Source organism: Pseudochaenichthys georgianus, chromosome 9, assembly GCF_902827115.2.
Source record: "Pseudochaenichthys georgianus chromosome 9, fPseGeo1.2, whole genome shotgun sequence".
NCBI lineage: Eukaryota > Metazoa > Chordata > Actinopteri > Perciformes > Channichthyidae > Pseudochaenichthys > Pseudochaenichthys georgianus.
This window is the reverse complement of record NC_047511.1, coordinates 12,495,852-12,514,857: the sequence shown is the minus strand read 5'-3', so window position 1 is coordinate 12,514,857 and position 19,006 is coordinate 12,495,852. Positions and strand designations below refer to the sequence as shown.

Below are 19,006 nucleotides of genomic sequence, written 5' to 3'. Positions count from 1 at the left end.
AATTAACATTGATTGAGACTAATTTAGTCTAACAATTCATAACTTGCAGCCATAAAGTGGTAAAAAGCTTTCCCCAGGTTTCCTATTGCTGTTCAATGAACGGGATGATTATCTTAGTGGACAACTTGTCCAGATTGAAGGTTTCTGCTAATGACAAGTGTCAAATATATTTGTAAATGCTGGCTAAGGCATCACTTGTACCCGCCTTTCACGCCTCACACAAGCAGACTACCAGCCAATGATCGCTGTCGTCAGATAGTACAGCGAGATTAAACATTGATGGCGTCTCATAAATACCATGTTGCTCTGCAATCAATACAAAGCTGCTGAACTGCACTTAGAAAACAAATTATAACTTTATAATCACCACATTTAAACAACTACAAGTTAATGTCAGCAGTTTTTCTGTGCAATTGGCTGTTTTGAAATATAAAATAAGTAATGACTGAAAAATATGGAAACTACTAAAGCTTGTCATGACTAAGTACAGCATTTACGCACCTAAATGAGCCGCTATATAACTGTGGTACAAAATGAAGGTGTCTAGAAAACGTGGCTTAACAACAGATGCTCCACTTGTGACACATTTCCAGTGGACATTTTAAATGGAGCGCAGCCAGACACTGAAGACATTTGGCTGAAAGCCTGAGAAAATAGATGTGAAGGGTCTTAGTTTCAACTCTGCATTACAACCTTCAAATTGAATAATTTTATCGACCTGTCAAAAATATATATAGTATAGCACATTGTCACAAAAGAGCTATTCGATTTTACAGTAGAAAATAATTTAAGAACTTGCTGGCATCATTCTCACACTGCTAATGTCAATGCTTTTGGGAACTTCTCTCTGATTAAGCACTGATTTGCGACTCGGTTGGTAGTTGCACAATTTGCAGTTATGAAAACTCCTAAATTAGGAGAATCAGACAAAATGTGTTTTAAAGTGCCCAGTCTCCACCACAATCAGTGTGTCTTTGTTGTCTGAGTTTTTACTCTGACTATTTCCTCCTCATAAAGCAGGTTTCCACTAAAACTCCCCTTTGTCCTTAGCTTTTTCTTAGCTGTTTGGCTAAACACGGCTTCACTCTGAACAATCAATATTATGTTTCCTTCAATTAACCTTTAGTGCAGATATTTTTTTCGTTTTCTCATACAAGGTGTTGCTACAACAAGCTGAGAGAGGTTGATCGAACCGAGCTGTTAAGGTTCTTATGAACAGGGCAGGATCACGACTACACTTCCATCGTACAGATTGAAGAGCTAAAGGCATCCAATGGCCACCGGAGTTTACCATGTCCCTTGAGGTTGGTTTTACTTTACAATTGTTATGTCTTTCCTGCACAATTTTTAAAAATGGACCCCTTTTTGAGAACATTTTACTGATTCCAACAACTGTAGAAATGTAAATAATGTAAAACAGCCTGGAGACAAAGGTCGTTCAGTACACTACCCAGCAAGAATACTATAGCCAGTTCACACAGACAGATATCACTTCTAATTTCAGCTTTAGACTTAGTAACATATACTTATAGCAGACGATACATATTTTGGGGCCAATGCAGGCCCACCGTTTTTCCCATTTACTGTACAAGACATAGAGAGATACAAAATAAAATAACAGCAAAACACTTTATCTGAGATTTACATGGCACATTCATAAGAGGCTCATGAGATATTCATGAATAATCAATACTATATTCAGCATCATAAAACCCAATGTACATGTTTACAGAGCAGATTTCAGAATACAAATTTAAATTGAAACAGATGGCTCACATCGTCAGAATTTGGAATTTATATTGTATATTAACAACAATCTCCATTGTTAAATGGTGTGACAATTCACAGTTTCTGTCAGTATATACATTTCCATTGTGTGCTATTGGTTTGAAATGATATCTGCTGGATTATCTCCAAACCCTGTAAACCTTCCTTTCTCAGTGATTCAAAAAAGACTATCGTACCAAATATTGATGGGTGTTTTACCTGTCTAAAAACACAATCAACAGAAACATGGTGGATGAGATGAGTAAACTCAAAGAAATCACTTACATTACAAATGTTGTTATCAAAGGAAAAACCGCTTCAGTGAAATGAAGTTAATTGAAAGAAAAACATAATTCAAAGACATTTTCTTTCTCATTAGTTTCTGAGACATGTGGGTAGAATTTTGAGAAACAACATTGCCACTGACAGAGGTGTCCAACATTACAGTAATTATATGAACGTATGATTACTTGTTCTCAGTGAGTGTTAGCCAACGGCATGCTGTCAAAGCTGCAGCCTGCAGTTGGTAAATGCTAATGAGCAATCCTGGTTAAAATGGCAAGATGTTCACATTTACTAACCAGATGCCATTTGTATCCCATAATACGGATAGGAACGTTGAATTGTTTGTGTTGAAGTGACTTGACTTTTGAAATCTGCTCTGCATACATCATAGTACATGCTGTACACGTTTGATTGATTTGTATTAGAGCCGGGACTCGATTAAAAAAATTAATCTAATTAATTAGAGGCTTTGTAATGTATTAATCGAAATTAATCGCATTTTTAAAAATCGCATTTTTAAAAATCGCATTTTTAAGCACAGGGCCATCTAAGCTAATTTACAGATGGCCCTGAGCCCAATAGAGATTGCCCTGAAAAATGCATGCGGACAAAATGGCACGAAGGGTCTGGGGGGCCTCCGTCCCCCTAGACATTTTTAAATTTTTGCAGGTCTTAGATGCTGTCTGGTGCATTCTCTAGACTGAATTATAAGATGAACCACCACAATATTATATTGTACAAATTCAATTGTATTCTTCATTTCACTTGTTTGTTTGTTCTTGTTTGTGTTTGCTCGCTTGCATGCCCTGCATAGCTTTAAGAAATACTTAAGTTGTTGGTCAAAACACTTTCCATCTGATGAAGGCAAATGCCTTCCCAGATGGAAAAAAGTAGAAAACATTACATTCAGTTATAACTGCCAAAACAAACATTATTTACACTATTATGGCCCCTGTTAAAAATGATTGTAATTAAACTACTGTAAGTTGGTCGAACGAATGCCTCCTCATCCGGAAGCTGACCGAGCAGACCCGAGCAGCTGTCGAGAGGAGCCGAGCGCATCCGCGAAGCACACGTCAGAGTTCCCGTTAGCCGGCAAATCTAAATATCTTCGGTCAAAATAATTTCCCTTTAGAGCAATACCGCTTCAGTTGCGCCACTTATGTGACAGACAAGAAGAGTATGTGACAGACAAGAATAGTCAACTCTAATGTCTAACGCTTAATGTGGAGAAAGAGATGTCCTGTGGCTGTATGGGTTGATTGTGCGTTGATCTGTTGGTAATGCCTCGGGGTTCCGGTGGGCATGTAAACAAATGCATAATGCTGCGCTATACTTTGTGGCCTCATCCAGTTGCATAGCGACACTTATTGTGTAGTTGTCTTTTAATAAGCAGGTAGTCATATCATTACCTAGAACTAGCTGGATCTGATCGATATGGACATAAACGCGAGTGAAGTCTAATTTGACGGGAGAGAGAGATCAGCTGCTGCTGACGAGTCGAGACTCGACACGCAGCTCTGCATAACCACATGCAGCGGTGAGCGGAACAAAACACACACTTCAGGTTAGAATATCACACGTAGCTAATTTAATTACCTCTCAAACTACCTAAACTAGTTATAGATATGTTTAGTTTTACTGTCGGGTCACTCATTACTAGATCCGCGAGATGCATGATACTGGCATAATAGATTGCCCGATCGGGCAACCAGCAGGTGAGGCTTCATTGCCCGAGCTAAATACTAGATGGCCCCGGGTTTTTTAAAACAAAATGTCCCATCCACGGGGCCGACCAAAGCGGTCTCATCAGCTTGTTCGTTCATGTTTGACTATTGTTCACCGTGGTTTGTTGTTGTTTGAAGTCCCATGCTGAAGTCATGAACGTTAGTTGGTGCTCCAGTATAATCGGTACGCCTGAAACTCATCCAGTGAGAAACGTTCCGCTGTGCAAAAATAAGTGCGATTAAAATGCGTTAATTTTTTTAACGCGTTCATTTTTGTGTAATTAATTAATCTTAATTAACGCGTTAAAGTCTCGGCCCTAATTTGTATACATGTATACAGGTTTTTTGTTTTGCATGTCATGAGCAAGCCTGTAGCCTGTTATCAATGCACTTATTACCAATCCAAATTGAAAAAGGACGCACTATCCAACAAGATTTTCCGCCTTTTTGAAAATAACAATTCCAACATGCAGCACAACCTGCGTCCATTTTTAACATGGCACAATATGTGCAACATGTGGCTTCCAGGTGATAAGGAACTGTGTTCAACAAAATGAGTGTTCTATTTTTTTTGATTGGTTATTTAGGCATCTGTTTTGGACACATATTTATCGCAGGTAGCCCGCTTCAAGACAAACCAAATAATAAATGAATGCTTTGTATGTCATTTCAAGGATAAGTATCTTCATTGCCTTTGACAAACTACTACTAAGCGGTTTTGGATGAATAATGTTTCAATGATGCAGGCAATTTTCAGACATTTGATTTGAACACCTTTGATAACGTTTTATCAAATGGAAACTGCAGTTACCCCCCCGCTGCTGCAAGAAGCCTTCTCCAGGTCCTCCATTACCAAGTCCTGTTCAGTGACATGATTGAGTCGCCTGGAAGTGTTCTTATCTAGACTGTTGAGAGAAATAGGCTCCAGGGACGTCTGTGCGTTGTTAGCTGGGAGCACAGAGTTTCCCTGCAGCCTGTGTGAGTAGGTTTTCCTCCGCTGTCCGTCCGCCGTGCACAGGCTGAACTTGAACACAGCTTGAAATCCTCTGCGGAAATTCTCGTTGAAGAAACCATAAATGATGGGATTGACGCTGCTGTTGAAGAAGGCTAGCCAGTGGGCAAAGGGGTAAATGTAAATGTTGATGATTCTGTACTGCTGCTCAGTCAGGCTGGCGTAGTCGCTCAACATCATGAGGGTCCACAGAGGTAACCAGGAAAGGATGAAAAGCAAAGCAACTACTAGAAGCATTTTAATCACCCTTTTCTTTTTCTTTGAAACATTGTGCCGGTTTTCATGGCCCAGCTTTCCTGCTGTCGGAACGGAAGTTTTGAAAAGTGTGATGCCAATCCGGGCGTACATGATCACTATGAGGGAAAGTGGAGCTAGATAGATGTTTGCAAACAGAACCGTGGTGTAAACCTTCCTCATCTCCTGGTTTGGCCAGTTCTCTCTGCACCAATAAAACGGGTTTGTTTTGTTGTCATAACCCAGTAAAACCCGAATGGTGTGCTCCTTGGTAACTTGTAGCATCACCCCAGATGGACACATGATGGATATGGCCAGAACCCAGATAATGACTATTATCAAGGAGGCTGTGGATATAGTCAGCTTTTGCTTGAATGGGTAGACAATGCATCTGAATCTGCAAAAGGAAAATAAGGAAAAAAAGGACGGGATCAGGAAGATTCAAGTAGACATTTAACCTGTTTATGAAAATATGTTTTCCACAAATGTTGAGTGACCGCAAAGAACATTTACTTGATAATGATAAGTATTCAAAGGGATGTTATCCAAAACCTCTAGGTCATATGTATAAAGCAGTGGTTATTCACCTGTTTTATCCTTATTATTGAGTAAACAGACAACACTTGACTAACTATAAACCCATAGTTCAATGCATATAACAATACAAATGCAGAAACACTGTTAAACTGTCAACGTTTGAGTCAAACCTCATGAGTCCTGTCAATATTGCATCAGAGATCGGTTTCCTGATTTGTGTAATTTTATGTAATTTTTATATTTTTTGCAAAAATCCTTGATACTAAATGGAATTGTATTTGTACAAATACGGTGTTTCCTGGGAATACAGCAGCATGTTTCATCAACTGTGTCCTTCTAATCTTAATAAATACACTTTGTTCATAGAAACACAAAGAGTACACAGATATGTATCATATTTTTGTTTTGAGTTGTCTTTCACCTCCTAAAATGATGACTGTCTTGTGACTGTTGCTTACCACTTGTATATTTAGAATAATTAGCTGAGACATACAATATTTAAATAAATAAAAAGATCAAGGTGAAAGCACATACATAGACAAAACTGATTTGTATTTGCGCTAACTTTGGGGTCAGGTTTCAATAGAGAACATTGACGTGACTGTTTCTGCCGATTCCCCTTTTCATCGCTGCAAAGCACAATACTTTAGACTCATTTCAAAACAATTTGGGCATAATTATCCAAGCCTCTCTTATTATCGCCATTGTGATCCATGACTGCTGTATATTGGCTGTGTTGAATGTTATTAAAAGGTAAATAATATCTGCAGCAAACTGTGCAAAATGGTGAAGTGGTGCTTTTTGAAAGAGCACAAAAGCACACCATGCTGTTTTTACTAAATGGTGATGAATGTCTCAGAGAACCTTTGAGATTTTTAAGGACCCTTTTTCCTTCTTTCTTTTAACTGCTTTCTACATATTTTTGAGGAATTTGAGCTCTGATTAACCTAAAAGTATATTTAAATTAGAACAGAGGTCTACTGTTCATTTTGGTATAAATGAGCAGCTCATACGGTGTGCTGTCTGTATATTTCCTTCTGAAGTGTCAGCAGTGTGTCCCTGCAGTATGTGACATCCCTGCTAGCAGCAATGTAAGTCTGAGGTTGAAAGCCACAATCCAGTGAGAGTCTGTTGACTCGGTAGTCCTCTGTGAGATGGAACCGCTCTGTGTAGCTAATACGCTCTTTGCCCTTCCTTTTGACGTCAGACCTATCTTTCTTCATTTCTGGCACTTTGAAGAGCGGAATCGAAGTATGAATAACTACATCCGCGAACCTATGGCCAGTCTTCCTAATTTTTGTATTGCTTTGCTGAAAATTTCTTTAGGGTTTTTTCCCACAAGCCCTTTTCTGAGACATCTGAGCTCTCGACCTTTACCAGATACTTACCTGATACGTTGGGAAATGAGGCAATTTGTTGTAGCTATACTTACAAAAAAGAATGCACTCTAATTTGGATGTGTCCCACCAAATTAAAAATGTATCTTAACAAAATACTTTCCTTCAAAAACATTGGTGTTATTTTTCGTCTGAAACCAGCATTCATCATTGATTTATGATTTCCTCCTGACTTCTGTACTTAAGAACAGCATGTAGTTATTTTTAGTCAAACCGAATTGGAGAAAATATAAATAAACCTTTAGGATTATGATGTTTTCTTAGCAACAAGTCCTCCAACTCTTACGACCAAATAGGTTGTTTGTTCAAGCGCTTAATACGACCTATAATCACGTTTTAAAGTTTTCGACCTCTAGTGCTCCCGTTGAATGCTAACATGACAGATGGTCGTTTATTCACAAATAACCCTCTCTGTAAAATCCTAAATTGTAGGATAGTTTGGCCATTAAAATGCTTTTTGATTAGATTTCTAGCGAGAAGTCTATATTGTACTTTTAGAATCCACGTCCAGTGGATGTGTAGGATCTTTAGTTTGATAGATATTACGAAGATGATTTGAGGTCTCACCAGGAGAACGTGTATATGCGGCAGCTTCCATGTAAAGTTAGCGTCAACCCTCACGGGGTGAAAACTATAGGTTACTTACGTAACCCCAGGGCTAAGAGTAACATGAAGTGAGATGTCTCACTATGGGATGCGCCTCATCGCGGAGCAAACAGAAGCATCAATCTCATTACGCCAATCCTGATTGGCTGGTGATCTTGACCTCAGCGTCAGGGAATTTACCCCCTATAAGTAGCTTGCACCACAACGCATGCGTCATTCAAAATAAGCACCTCTTCTCGCTTCACCATAGCAAGGAGGGCCGTCTGGTGAGACATCTCACTTCATGTTACTCTGAGTACTGGGGTTACGTAAGTAACCTATAGTTCTCATTCATAACACTCCGTTCGATGTCTCACTATGGGATACTGTAGCTCCCGTATTGCCAGACGAGCTTATCTCGAAAATCACCGATCAACCAGAATTTAACAGGTGGAGTCCCGACTCAACAAGGTGCCCAGCACTGCTCGGGCCACGCTTGGAGCGGAGACGTCTAGCCTGTAAAAGCGGACAAAAGTGAGCGGCGAGGACCAGCTCGCCGCTGCACAGATGTCTTGGATGGAAACACCCTTGAACAAAGCCCAGGATGTAGCCAGGCCCGAGTCGAGTGAGCCCGCAGACCCGAAGGTGCTTGCAAATTCTGACTCGTATAGGCCAAAGCAATTGCCTCCACAATCCAGTGGGAGAGCCGTTGCTTAGTAACAGGCTTACCCTTGTGAGGGTTAGCCCAGGACACGAAGAGTTGTTCATTAAGACGAAGCTCTTTTGATCTGTCCATATATGTGTGTAAAGCCCGGACTGGACACAACAGATCCTGCTGCTGTTCCCCGGAGGAAACCAGCGGCGGAGGAAATGCCTCAATGTCAATTGGGGTACACGAACCAACCGCCTTTGGTGTAAAGGCAGGGTTGGGTTTCAACAACACTCTCGTTTGCCCTGGGGCGAACTGAGTGCATGAGGGATGTACAGACAGTGAATGAATATCGCTGACCCGCTTGGCGGATGCCAGGGCCAGTAACAGCACTGTCTTGAGTGACAGATGTTTCATGTCAGCTCCTTCCAGGGGTTCAAATGGGGTCATTTTGAGTGCATTTAAAACCACTGCCAGGTCCCATAAGGGCACCAGCTACCTGGAGACAGGGAGGAGCCTGCGAGTTCCCTTCATAAAACGGCAAACCAAAGGATGTTGGCTAGCCGTCTTACCCTCAAAGCCCACATGGCATGCATCAATAGCAGCCAGGTACACCTTGATCGTGGAGAAAGCTCTGTGTTTATCGATCAAGTCCTGTAGAAATGATAAAATCACCCCGACAGGACATTGAAAAGAGATGTGCCCTTCTTGAAGGCACCACTCCTCAAACACCCTCCACTTACAGTCGTAAAGAGACCTGGTGGAGGAAGCTCTCGCACTCTGAATAGTGTTTATCACCTTCTGAGGGAGTCCCACTGTATTCAGATTGTACCACTCACGGGTCAGGCCCATAGTGCCCCGCGCTCTGTGCGTGGGTGAAGGATCGCCCCCCCCCCGCCTGGGACAATCTGTCCCTGCGTGGTGGGGGCTGCCATGGCTGCCCGCACAACAGCTGATATATCTCCGGGCAGGGCGGAAACATCAGAGTAAGTGTGTGGCGTTGCTCCTTCACTCTGGCCAGAGTTGGGGGTAACAGAGCCAGTGGTGGGAACGCGTACAGAGGACCCGGAGGTCAATCGTGTACGAGTGTGTTCCCGCCTAACAGTGCGTTTAAATCATGCATTAAAGAGAACAGCTGTCATTGAGCATTTTTTCATTATGCGAACAGATTTAACGCAGCTCCGCCATAACGCACCCACAGCGGACTCACGATCCTTGGATGTGGAGTCCAGTCTGCATAGAGTGGTGCACCTCTGGACAGTAGTTCTGTTCCGAGGTGCATCACTCCCGGTACCTGTGTCGCTCTCAGAGAGAGGAGACGTCTGCCGCTCCAAGGGATCAGTTTGTGTGCCAGTGTGTGTGACTGGGGACCACACAACCTCCCTTGGCGGTTCATACACGATATCGTGTTGTCTGTCCTCACGAGGACATGGTGTCCTCTGTGAGAAGGCAGGAAACGTTTTAGGGTGGGGAACACCGCTAAAAGCTCCGGGTAATTTACGTGCGCCCGCTGGAGGTCTCTGCTCTAGAGACCTCTCACCGGGCGACCTTCGTAAATACCCTATCAGCCTGTCTGACATGCGTCCGTGGTGACCACCTTCCGTGAAAGGACAGCACCCGTAGCCGCGTCCCGCACTAGAAAAGTCGGGTGTAGTGCCACTACGCCAGGGATCACCAACTACATTTGTCCAAGGGCCGAAATGTAACTAATAGACACTAACGCGGGCCAGCGATTTTTATATAGCCCAGAATTGTATAAATAGTATTCAGATTACTTTTGGAATACTTTCTTTTTCCATAACAGATGGGTATGTTTTGGTGAACAGGAGACACTTCTTTTACTGTTTTCATGGCTTATCAAGAACTCAAACACAACATCTTGGTGTCATTCTGGACAGCTCTCTCATCTGCACCCCACATAAAAAACATCACCCGGACTGCATTCTTTGTACTGTCTTAAAACCTTTCCTTGGAATATGTTATGCATTGTAAGGTGTCCTTGGGTGCTTTGAAAGGCGCCCATAAATAGAATGAATTATCATTATTATTTATTATCTGAAACGATGTAATAACTTTTAAAACTTTTTCCAGTCACTTGCCCCATGCATTCATCAGTAGCAGGCCATTCACTTTGATTTGATCCCGTTATGAAATGTCATCATTTCGACAATAAAGAAATGATACATAAACGTTATCTTGCACATTTTATCTAACCATCACCGTTTCTAACTTTCAATATATTTTAAAAGAGATCTCTCTCTCTTATCTGCATGCGGGGGCGGGGCCTCACAGACACGCTGCATCTCTCTCTCGCTCACAGACATGCTGCAGCGCCGTGCAGTGTGCACACAGTTCTGCCGGTAATGAATATTACATTTTGAGAGGAAACTTTTCCACCAATAAATCCAATAAGTATTTCAAAATGTATTCACTTCAGGTTTACGAAAGTAACTGTAATCAGATTACTCGTTTTTCAAATGTAACGCCAGCTGAATACAGTTAGCCTACTTGATTTTTGTATTCTGATTACGTAACGTCGTTATGTATTCCATTACAACCCAACCCTGCTTCTAGGCTACTGTCCCGCAGCTCCAGCCTCTCTATTGGACTCTGTCGCAGCGGGGCTACTGCTGTGGTGCAGAGCGCATTAACCAGACTCTTCATAACGAAGGATCACTTCTTCTTCAGGGGAGGGAAGGTTTCGCAGTACGCAGTCTACTGTCCCACATCTGCTGCCTCTCTGTTGGACTCCGGTACTGCACCTTACTCACGAGACGTTGTAAACAAAGAAATGGGTGGGGGGCGAACGCAGTAACCACTCCGCCAACGCCACAGTCACCCCCGTCGTGCCGGATGAGAATGTCTGGCGGGCCGGATGTGGCCCGCGGGCCGCCAGTTGGTGGTCACTGCACTACGCATTACATAATAACCAATACTCACCGCACGCCGTGGCGCGCGGGGTTTAGTTTTATTATGAGCCCCATGTTGAGCGGGTGCTTTACGAGGACATTTGTCTGCGTAATCTGACTCTGCTCGGCGGGCATTATAGATAAAACCCTTCTTTCTAGGAGAGAGAGGGCCTCTCTCTCCAGAATATGGGTTGACTCTCTCTGGGCTTGTGAAAACAGATAAAGTATAACTGTTTTGAGAAGCCCAGGCAGATGTTATGAGTATCTCCTGCTGTATGCTCCTTAGAGCCAGCTGAGATGTCACGCTTACGGCTCCAGCCGGCACTGCGCATGCGCGTGACGGTGGTGCCCTACAGCTCCAGCCGGCACTGCGCATGCGTGTGACGGTGGTGCCCTACAGCTCCAGCCGGCACTGCGCATGCGTGTGACGGTGGTGCCTTCACAGCTCCAGCCGGCACTGCGCATGCGCGTGACGGTGGTGCCCTTAAAGCCCCAGCCGGCACTGCGCGTGGCGGTGGTGCCTTCACAGACCCGTCAATAATCCGCCTTTTGAGAGATGCCGTAGCTGCTCTCAAAAGGGGAAGAATTCGCGGGCTGTTTATTGGTTTTATTGATTTTCTTTTCATTTTTTTGAGCTGCGCCCTCGGCCTGAAGCCTGGATGTGTCAGCGGCAAATGTTTTATGACAGAGGAATCAATCAGCATGTGACATGTGTTTTTGCGGACTTGAGGATGGTGTTTAGGCATCTCTCGAGGCGGCGGGAACACATTCACGGAGGGGAGAAGGAGGGGCGACCTCTGCGTCTTCGGTGTTTTAAACCGAGCAGAGTTCGAGGCAGCTTGGGCAGAGGACTGCTGCTGCGAGAGCAGCGGCTGGACCCTTCGAGGGAGGCAGAGGTGGAGTGCCTCTTTCCTCCCTCTTCTTTGTCTCACACCTCCTTTGCATGGAGGCGAGAGCGGAGCCAAAAATTCCCTCGGGAACGATGGGCATATCCAGCACATCCTCCTTTTCCCGGTCTGGGAGAGTGGTGAGGTTGAGCCATCTCGCTCTTTCCTGCACCACCATGATCCCAATTGCCTTGCCCGTGGCCTGGACGGCGCAGCGTTGGACACAGAGACAAATGTCCGTGACCGCTGCCATCTCGTCCAGAGTGGCTGCCCCCGGGTTACCCGACCCGGTCCTCGCAGAGCTCCGCTTGGTAGGCGGTTAACAGCGAGGACACATTCAGGGCCCTGGCGGACAACGCTGCCGCTTTGTAGGCCTTTTCAGTCATTGCTGACTGAAAACGGTCCGACTTTGCTGGCAGCGTGGGGTTCCTGCTTGGTGACGGGCCCACCTTTGGTAGAAGGTGAGCCACTACCAGCGGTTCCATGGGCGGCATGCAGAGCAGGCCGAGCTTCTCCATTCCGTCACAGTCTAGGGAGGAGGCACCCTGAATTGGGACCTTGTTGCTGAAGGGCCGGTCTCTCGACGAGACCGACACCTCATCCAACAGCTCCGGGAAAACTGGAAGGAGTTGTCTCTTTTTCCCCGCTGCTTGGGGAAGATGTTTTCCCTCGTAGCGGGACCTGCAGGTCTCATTGGCCATTTCGGGCCACGGGACGTTGAGTCTGGCCGCAGCGCGTTTACACACGGCCTGCAGGTCCATGCTCAGACCGGGCGAAGCTGGTGTGCTATCGCCCGGGAGAACAGCACTTGCCTCAGGCTTTGCAGCCTGAGCCGGTGACATGAAGGTGTCCTCTTCCTGTTCATCCGATTCGGACAGGAGGAACGCCAGGGCGTCCTCCTCTTCGTCCTCCTCGTCGTCAGGCCCGAGGACATCCTCCGCGGGAGAGACCATGGTGAGGTCTAACCGGGAGCCCCAGCTTGGTGGAGCGCGGGAAACCGTTCCCGCGTGTCTTGCCGTCACCGGGTCCCGGCCTGCCAGGGCGCGGGATTCCGGTTCTATAGCCATAGCAGATAGTGAGCCCCAGACCGACACAGAGAGGGGCTCACTCTCTGTGGCGGACGCCCCCGTGTCCTGACTGCCGGTCGGCGGGTCCGTGGACATGGGGGGGGTCCTGTTCCGACAGGCTAGCTTGTCGAGCTAACCGTCGGCGGAGGCTCTTAACAGTGAAGCGGACGCAATGTCCGCATGAGCCGGGGTTGTCGATAGCGCAGGACGAACAGACCTGGTGTGTGTCTGTGCCCGATATCTTCAACCCGCAGCCGCAGAGTCGAGCCACCGAGTCCCTGACTCCTCTGGTGTGAGGGAGAGGGGCGTCCATCTTGGCCGCCTCGTGGCGTGGAGAGGGCCCGCTCTCGACAGGTGGGACGGGAGAAAAGATAAAACCACCTTGTCCTTAATCCGGAGAAAAGGACGGTGTGGGTCTTTTATTCCCGGAGAATACTGACTGGTGTGGCAGTATGCTCCTTTTTAATCCTTTTCCCCTCCGTGGAGGAGAGAAAAGAAAAAACGTCCTCGCTACCGTGGTGTCGGTAGAGAGGGAGCGAGCTAGCAACAGGTGTGCTGCTAGCTTAAAAAAATCGGACCTACCTTACTTTCCGGGGAAGAGAAGGGCAAGGTCGATTTTAATACTAACTGGCGTTAGTACTACCGTCTTCCTGCGAAGCAGAAGGAGTAGCCGGCGAGCGCCCGTCAACCGAAATGGGTATTTGGGTTCAGTCTGTGGACAGTGAAGCTTGCCCGGCTACTGTAGAGATGTGCTCTGAAGCGAGAAGAGGTGTTTGAATGACGCATGCGTCGTGGCGCAAGCTACTTATAGGGGGTGATTTCCCCTGACGCTGACGTCAAGATCACCAGCCAATCAGGATTGGCGTAATGAGATTGATGCTTCTGTTTGCTCCGCGATGAGGCGCATCCCATAGTGAGACATCGAACGGAGTGTTATGAATGAGAACAGTATTTCCGGTCTCGAAGTTTTCAGAATAAAACCAAAGATCAAATGATTTAACAGTGATATCTGCAGTACTCATCCACTAAAAAACATCGGTTTATCCTTGTTAATTACACAACATTAATTGGTTTAAATTGTGTACAATGCTTTTGTGTTTTACCCATAGGTATTTCTCTTTCGATTCTGAGAGACACATTTCTTTTTTCAGAGGTTTTGATAGGCTAAAACACCATACTACCCACAATCCTGGATGTTTTAGCCGCAATGCACGTCGGGATATGGTGTTTATGCGATATGAAATCGGAAAACATTAAAAAAAATAATATTCCGAGTGTTCTTGCTTTTCTCTTTGGAAGTCATCACATAACGGCATTGTAATACACGGTTCGGCTGCATTAAATATTACACATCTGCCGTAGTTCTCTATTTATAGAGCCCTGATGAGAAGACTTCTGGACAAACAGGAAGAAGTGCCGCCGAAACTGAATATGTGACGTGGATCATAAATATATCAGCAATTAAACAACATCTTCAATTTATTTTCACACAATACGTCTCCTTGCAGTATCAATAGTAATTAGGTTGACTTTTATATTTGATCCAATTGGTAGATAGGTTATATTTACACCATAACGGTGCACAGCTGATAGAAAAGGACTTTAAAGATATTACTGATTTTCTTTGAATTAAAGAATGTAAATACTGAGTTGAGAGAATAGTCAGGGGTTTTGGGAGATGGGAGACACATCTATGGAATCAGAATTTCAATAGCTGATATTATTATGTTTTATTAACTAGACCACTGTTTTTTTTAACCCTTACCGCCTAGTGGTTAAAGCACATTATTGCATTTTGTTGTTGAATGTTATATTTGATGAAAACATTTAAATACTAAGAGTAGCCTACACACAAAATAGGGGGAAAGTAGAAGGTCAATGATAGAAATATAGAATATAAAATATCAAGAAGATACTGTAGTGATCTCTACAATAAAACAGTTTAGTGCAGGACGTCCAAAGATATTAATAGGAGGATGTGCAAAACAGACACACTAATAAGGCTTTATTTAAACATTAAATAATACTTTAAGTTAAGGTCTTCTTTTGAACAAGAAAAAAGCTTTGGGGGTATCTACATAAAAATATTAAGTCTGACAAAGTACTTAGCGTCTAATATATTGCATAGTTAATTTTGGCACTTGACAAGCACCTTCCCTGAATTTTACTCAGGTGTAACTAAAGTCTGATTTAAGGGTTGTTTATATTTCATATCATTAATCAGAATCTGCAAAGTAACAAAAATAAATGTATTGGAGTAAAAATACCAGGTTAACCTCTGAATTGTAGTGGAGTAGAACAAAGTAGTACATGCTGCTGTAACAAAAACATTTCCCAACTTGGGATCAATAAAGTATATTTTATCTTATGATGATCGATGGCTATTGCCATATTTGCAAAATGTGCCTCTGAACCTTGACAAGTGCATGTTTCAGGCTTATCAATGAACAACAGGAGGGGTCACAAACATAAGACCAGCTGTTAAATAAAGCTTTTCTAACCTTAGCTGTCATGTAGGTATATTAATGCTGGCCATTATGGGTACAAGCAATTTTCACCCATTTATTAATTATATGTTTTAAATTAGTTAACACCAATGTGTTTGGTATCCCCTAAACCTCCAGGGATGTACACAGTTTATAACTTGCAACTTCTAATTGTGGGAAATACGAAAACGTCTTATAAAACTACAATTCCCAGTAGAGACGTGCCATAGAACATGTTGTGTAACACACAATAGCCAGCATGTGTAGTTCTGGGGGGGGGGTCCGAGTCCGAGTTCAGTTTTGGATAGTCTGCCGTGGTTCCATTCCATTTCAAAGAGCTGTTGACGCTCGGCGTAACCTTGTTGCACTGCCACTCCAACATCCAATCACAGAGCTTGAGGACTAATCACGGGGTTTGTAAAGCAAGGCGGATGTTGTAGTCCCAAACGATAGCTGGGGATTCTGGGTAGTGTAGTGTCTTCGGAAACTCTGTAGTGTCTAAACTCCATAATAACTATTTGTTTCTCCGAAACGAAGGTTAAAAACACAAGAGCATTGTACACAATTTAAACCAATCAATATTGTGTAATTAACAAAGATAAACTGATGTTTTTTAGTGGATGAGTAATGCAGATATCACTGTGTAATCATTTGACAGTGAGGGGAATACTTCCGGTTTTATTATGAAAACTTCGAGACCGGAAATACTGTTTTCAGGGTTTTCAGGTTGACGCTGACTTTACCTGGAAGCTGCCACATATACACGTTCTCCTGGCGAGACCTGACTTTATGGGGGGGGGGGGGGGCTGTGATGGCCCCAGAGCCTGTGGCCTGTTAGTGGTGTGCGTGTGTGTTGCAGGTCCTTTGATGGGGGTGGAGCTGATGGGGGTGGAGCTGAGGAGACAATCAGCATAACTGGGGACACCTGGCCAGAGCCCAGGTTCTACTTAAGCCCAGCTGCCCAGGGTTAGGGTTAGGAGTCAAGGGGCCTTCGCCACTCTCTCCAAGACTCCTGTGGGGAGACTCTCGCCGGGATCCTTTCCCCTCGCCCAGCCTCTCATCATTTGTGTTGTTTTTGGTGTTGCCACAATAAATGTGCCGTGGTTTTTGGAAAGACTTTTTTGAAAACGACTAAGGTTCGTTTTCATCTTCTTCTCTGTTTCGTTTCCGTGTGGACTGGGCCTAAATACAACATGTATTCATCTTCAAACTTCTTAGCCATTAAGAGAGCTCCAAGCAGGGAGGAAGACTTTAGGCTTAAGAGTTTCTTAATCGGAGGAGAAATGGCAGAAAACAGTGTACATTATTATTAGTGGTGCACGATAATTATCGGCCCGATAATTATCGGTCCGATATTAGGAATTATGACGTCATCCCGATAAACCCGATAAAAGTATTAATAGCCCCGATAATATACAATATATTTTTTGGGTAAAAAAAAGAAAAAAATACTGCGGTGTGGGTGGATTGGGATGAGGGGCGCTTGTTTTTCACTCGGCTCCTCCCGTTTTGCCAGTAGTGTGGTATAGTGGTTTAGGAAGAGGGGAGTTTTCCACAAATCCAGCGCTCCCTAACTCATGCCTGGCTGTGACGTAAATGGTGTGCGGCCGTGAAGCCAGGACAGTAAACAAACATGTCGTCGGTAGTATGGGACTATTTTAAAGTTTCAGAGTTAGATAGTTCGCTTGCTATTTGTATTAACAAATGCAATGCAGAAGTTCCACGAGGAGGGAAAAAGGCAATGAGCTATAATACTTCCAACCTGATTAGTCACCTGAAACATCGCCATCGCTACGATTGTGTGTTAAAAGCGTACGAAGACGCCTGCGCTGCTAAACAAGCGGCGAATCCAAAGCCAGCTGCAAAGGCACCGGGGCTTTTACCTATCGCTATCGACGAGGCTTTTGAAAAAGGCAAGAAGTTTGCCAGAGACGACCCCAGGGTTAGTTTTGTTCATAGTAGTAATGTTCATGTCATTTGCTCACTACTAGTCTTTTTTTTACCACCATGTGTGCAAAAAATACAGGTACATTTAATATATATATATTATATTATTATCGGTTATCGGTTATCGGTATCGGTCTTGAGAAGCAGGAAGTTATCGGTATCGGTTTCAAAAAACCAATATCGTGCATCCCTAATTATTATTGTGTTAATACAGACTTAATTATATGCATACATTTATATTGCCTTTGCAGCACGAAAACTTGGAACGGCCTTATTTGGAACATTCTGTCCTAAAAGTTGTCAAATTAGCAATTAACTCTCTCAATGGGTCCAATGGATGTGGGAGATAAGGGCCATTTTGGTTTCATGAACCACTGAGTGTCTTTATTGGGAATCAATTGGACCCCACCTCCAATGCTGTATCCGTTTCTATATACACATCCTTGTTCGGAGGAAAGAGGACAGGAAGCTTTCAAAAAGTCGAAATCATCATCAGATATTGCGTGCCGTGAAGCATGGTGTAATTATAGGCAGCTGCATGTGTCTGCTCTCAGACTAGATTAGAAACTGACAGTAGACAGAACTGATGACTACCATGTTAGAGAGAAGGTTTATTGCTTGGAGCTCTCGGATCTTTTGATTTGTAGTTTAAGAACACACGCATGCAGAGACATCTGGGCTGATCAATTTCAATACATGGTGTTGATGTTAAAGATAAGAGGAAAAAGGGGATTATGTTAGGTATGATGGTATGATAGCAATAAACTCACATATGAATAGATACAGTTGTTAGGATCTGGCTTTTCCGTTAATTAATACAACGGCCAATAGGGCAGACAAAATGCCCTTTATCCACTCATCAATTCAAATCTAACTCTAATTTTCTGCCTGATGGACGGTGACGTTGACCTTTTGTATCAAAGCATTTAAAATTATTTTCCTTTCTAGAGGCACAGACCCCCTCAGGTAATTTCAATTGGTGACAGTTCTGCATGCTTTATTATGCCCCGGCCACACGAGGACGAAAACGGCTAAACGCATAGGATTAACGCAAACGCAATCGCAAAAAAGCTTCCGTCCACACGCAATAGTCATCCGGATAGTGTCTGTCCACACGAGACAGCTCCGTTTAGCTCCAACCGCTGGAGAAGCTGCAGTACATATGCATATGTACGTAGCGCTGTAACTTCCTCCACAAAAGCAGCGAAGAAGCATGGTTGTCATGGTTGCCCTTCTGTTTATTCTCCGCGGTGGGGGCCGAGGGAACCGGGCAGAGTTGTTCACCAGTCAACGTGTATTAAAGTTTAAATCGTCCGACAAAATTATAAAAGTGCCGGTCAAAGGTCTTCTTTGTTATTTATTGAGCTTTAAAACAAATGAATAACTACTCTATATAATAATAAAATACACAGAGCCTCTCTTTTTCCTCCCTCTCTTTGGACAGTGTCAGTGTCTGTTTCATGCAGCAGCTGATCCAGTAATGAGTGACCCGGCCGACAGTAAAAATAAACATATTT

General features: G+C 43.9%; 1 protein-coding gene across 1 annotated transcript in view; it reads right to left on the bottom strand.

Moving 5' to 3' along the window:
• Positions 1-2,993: 2,993 nt before the first annotated feature.
• npffr2a (neuropeptide FF receptor 2a) overlaps positions 2,994-19,006 on the bottom strand; it is a 36,063-nt gene continuing 20,050 nt past the window's right edge. Inside the window, exon 4 of the mRNA XM_034091684.2 lies at positions 2,994-5,422. Within this exon, the coding sequence (XP_033947575.1) occupies positions 4,570-5,422 (853 nt within the window). The 3' untranslated portion in view covers positions 2,994-4,569. The remainder of the gene's footprint in view (positions 5,423-19,006) is intronic.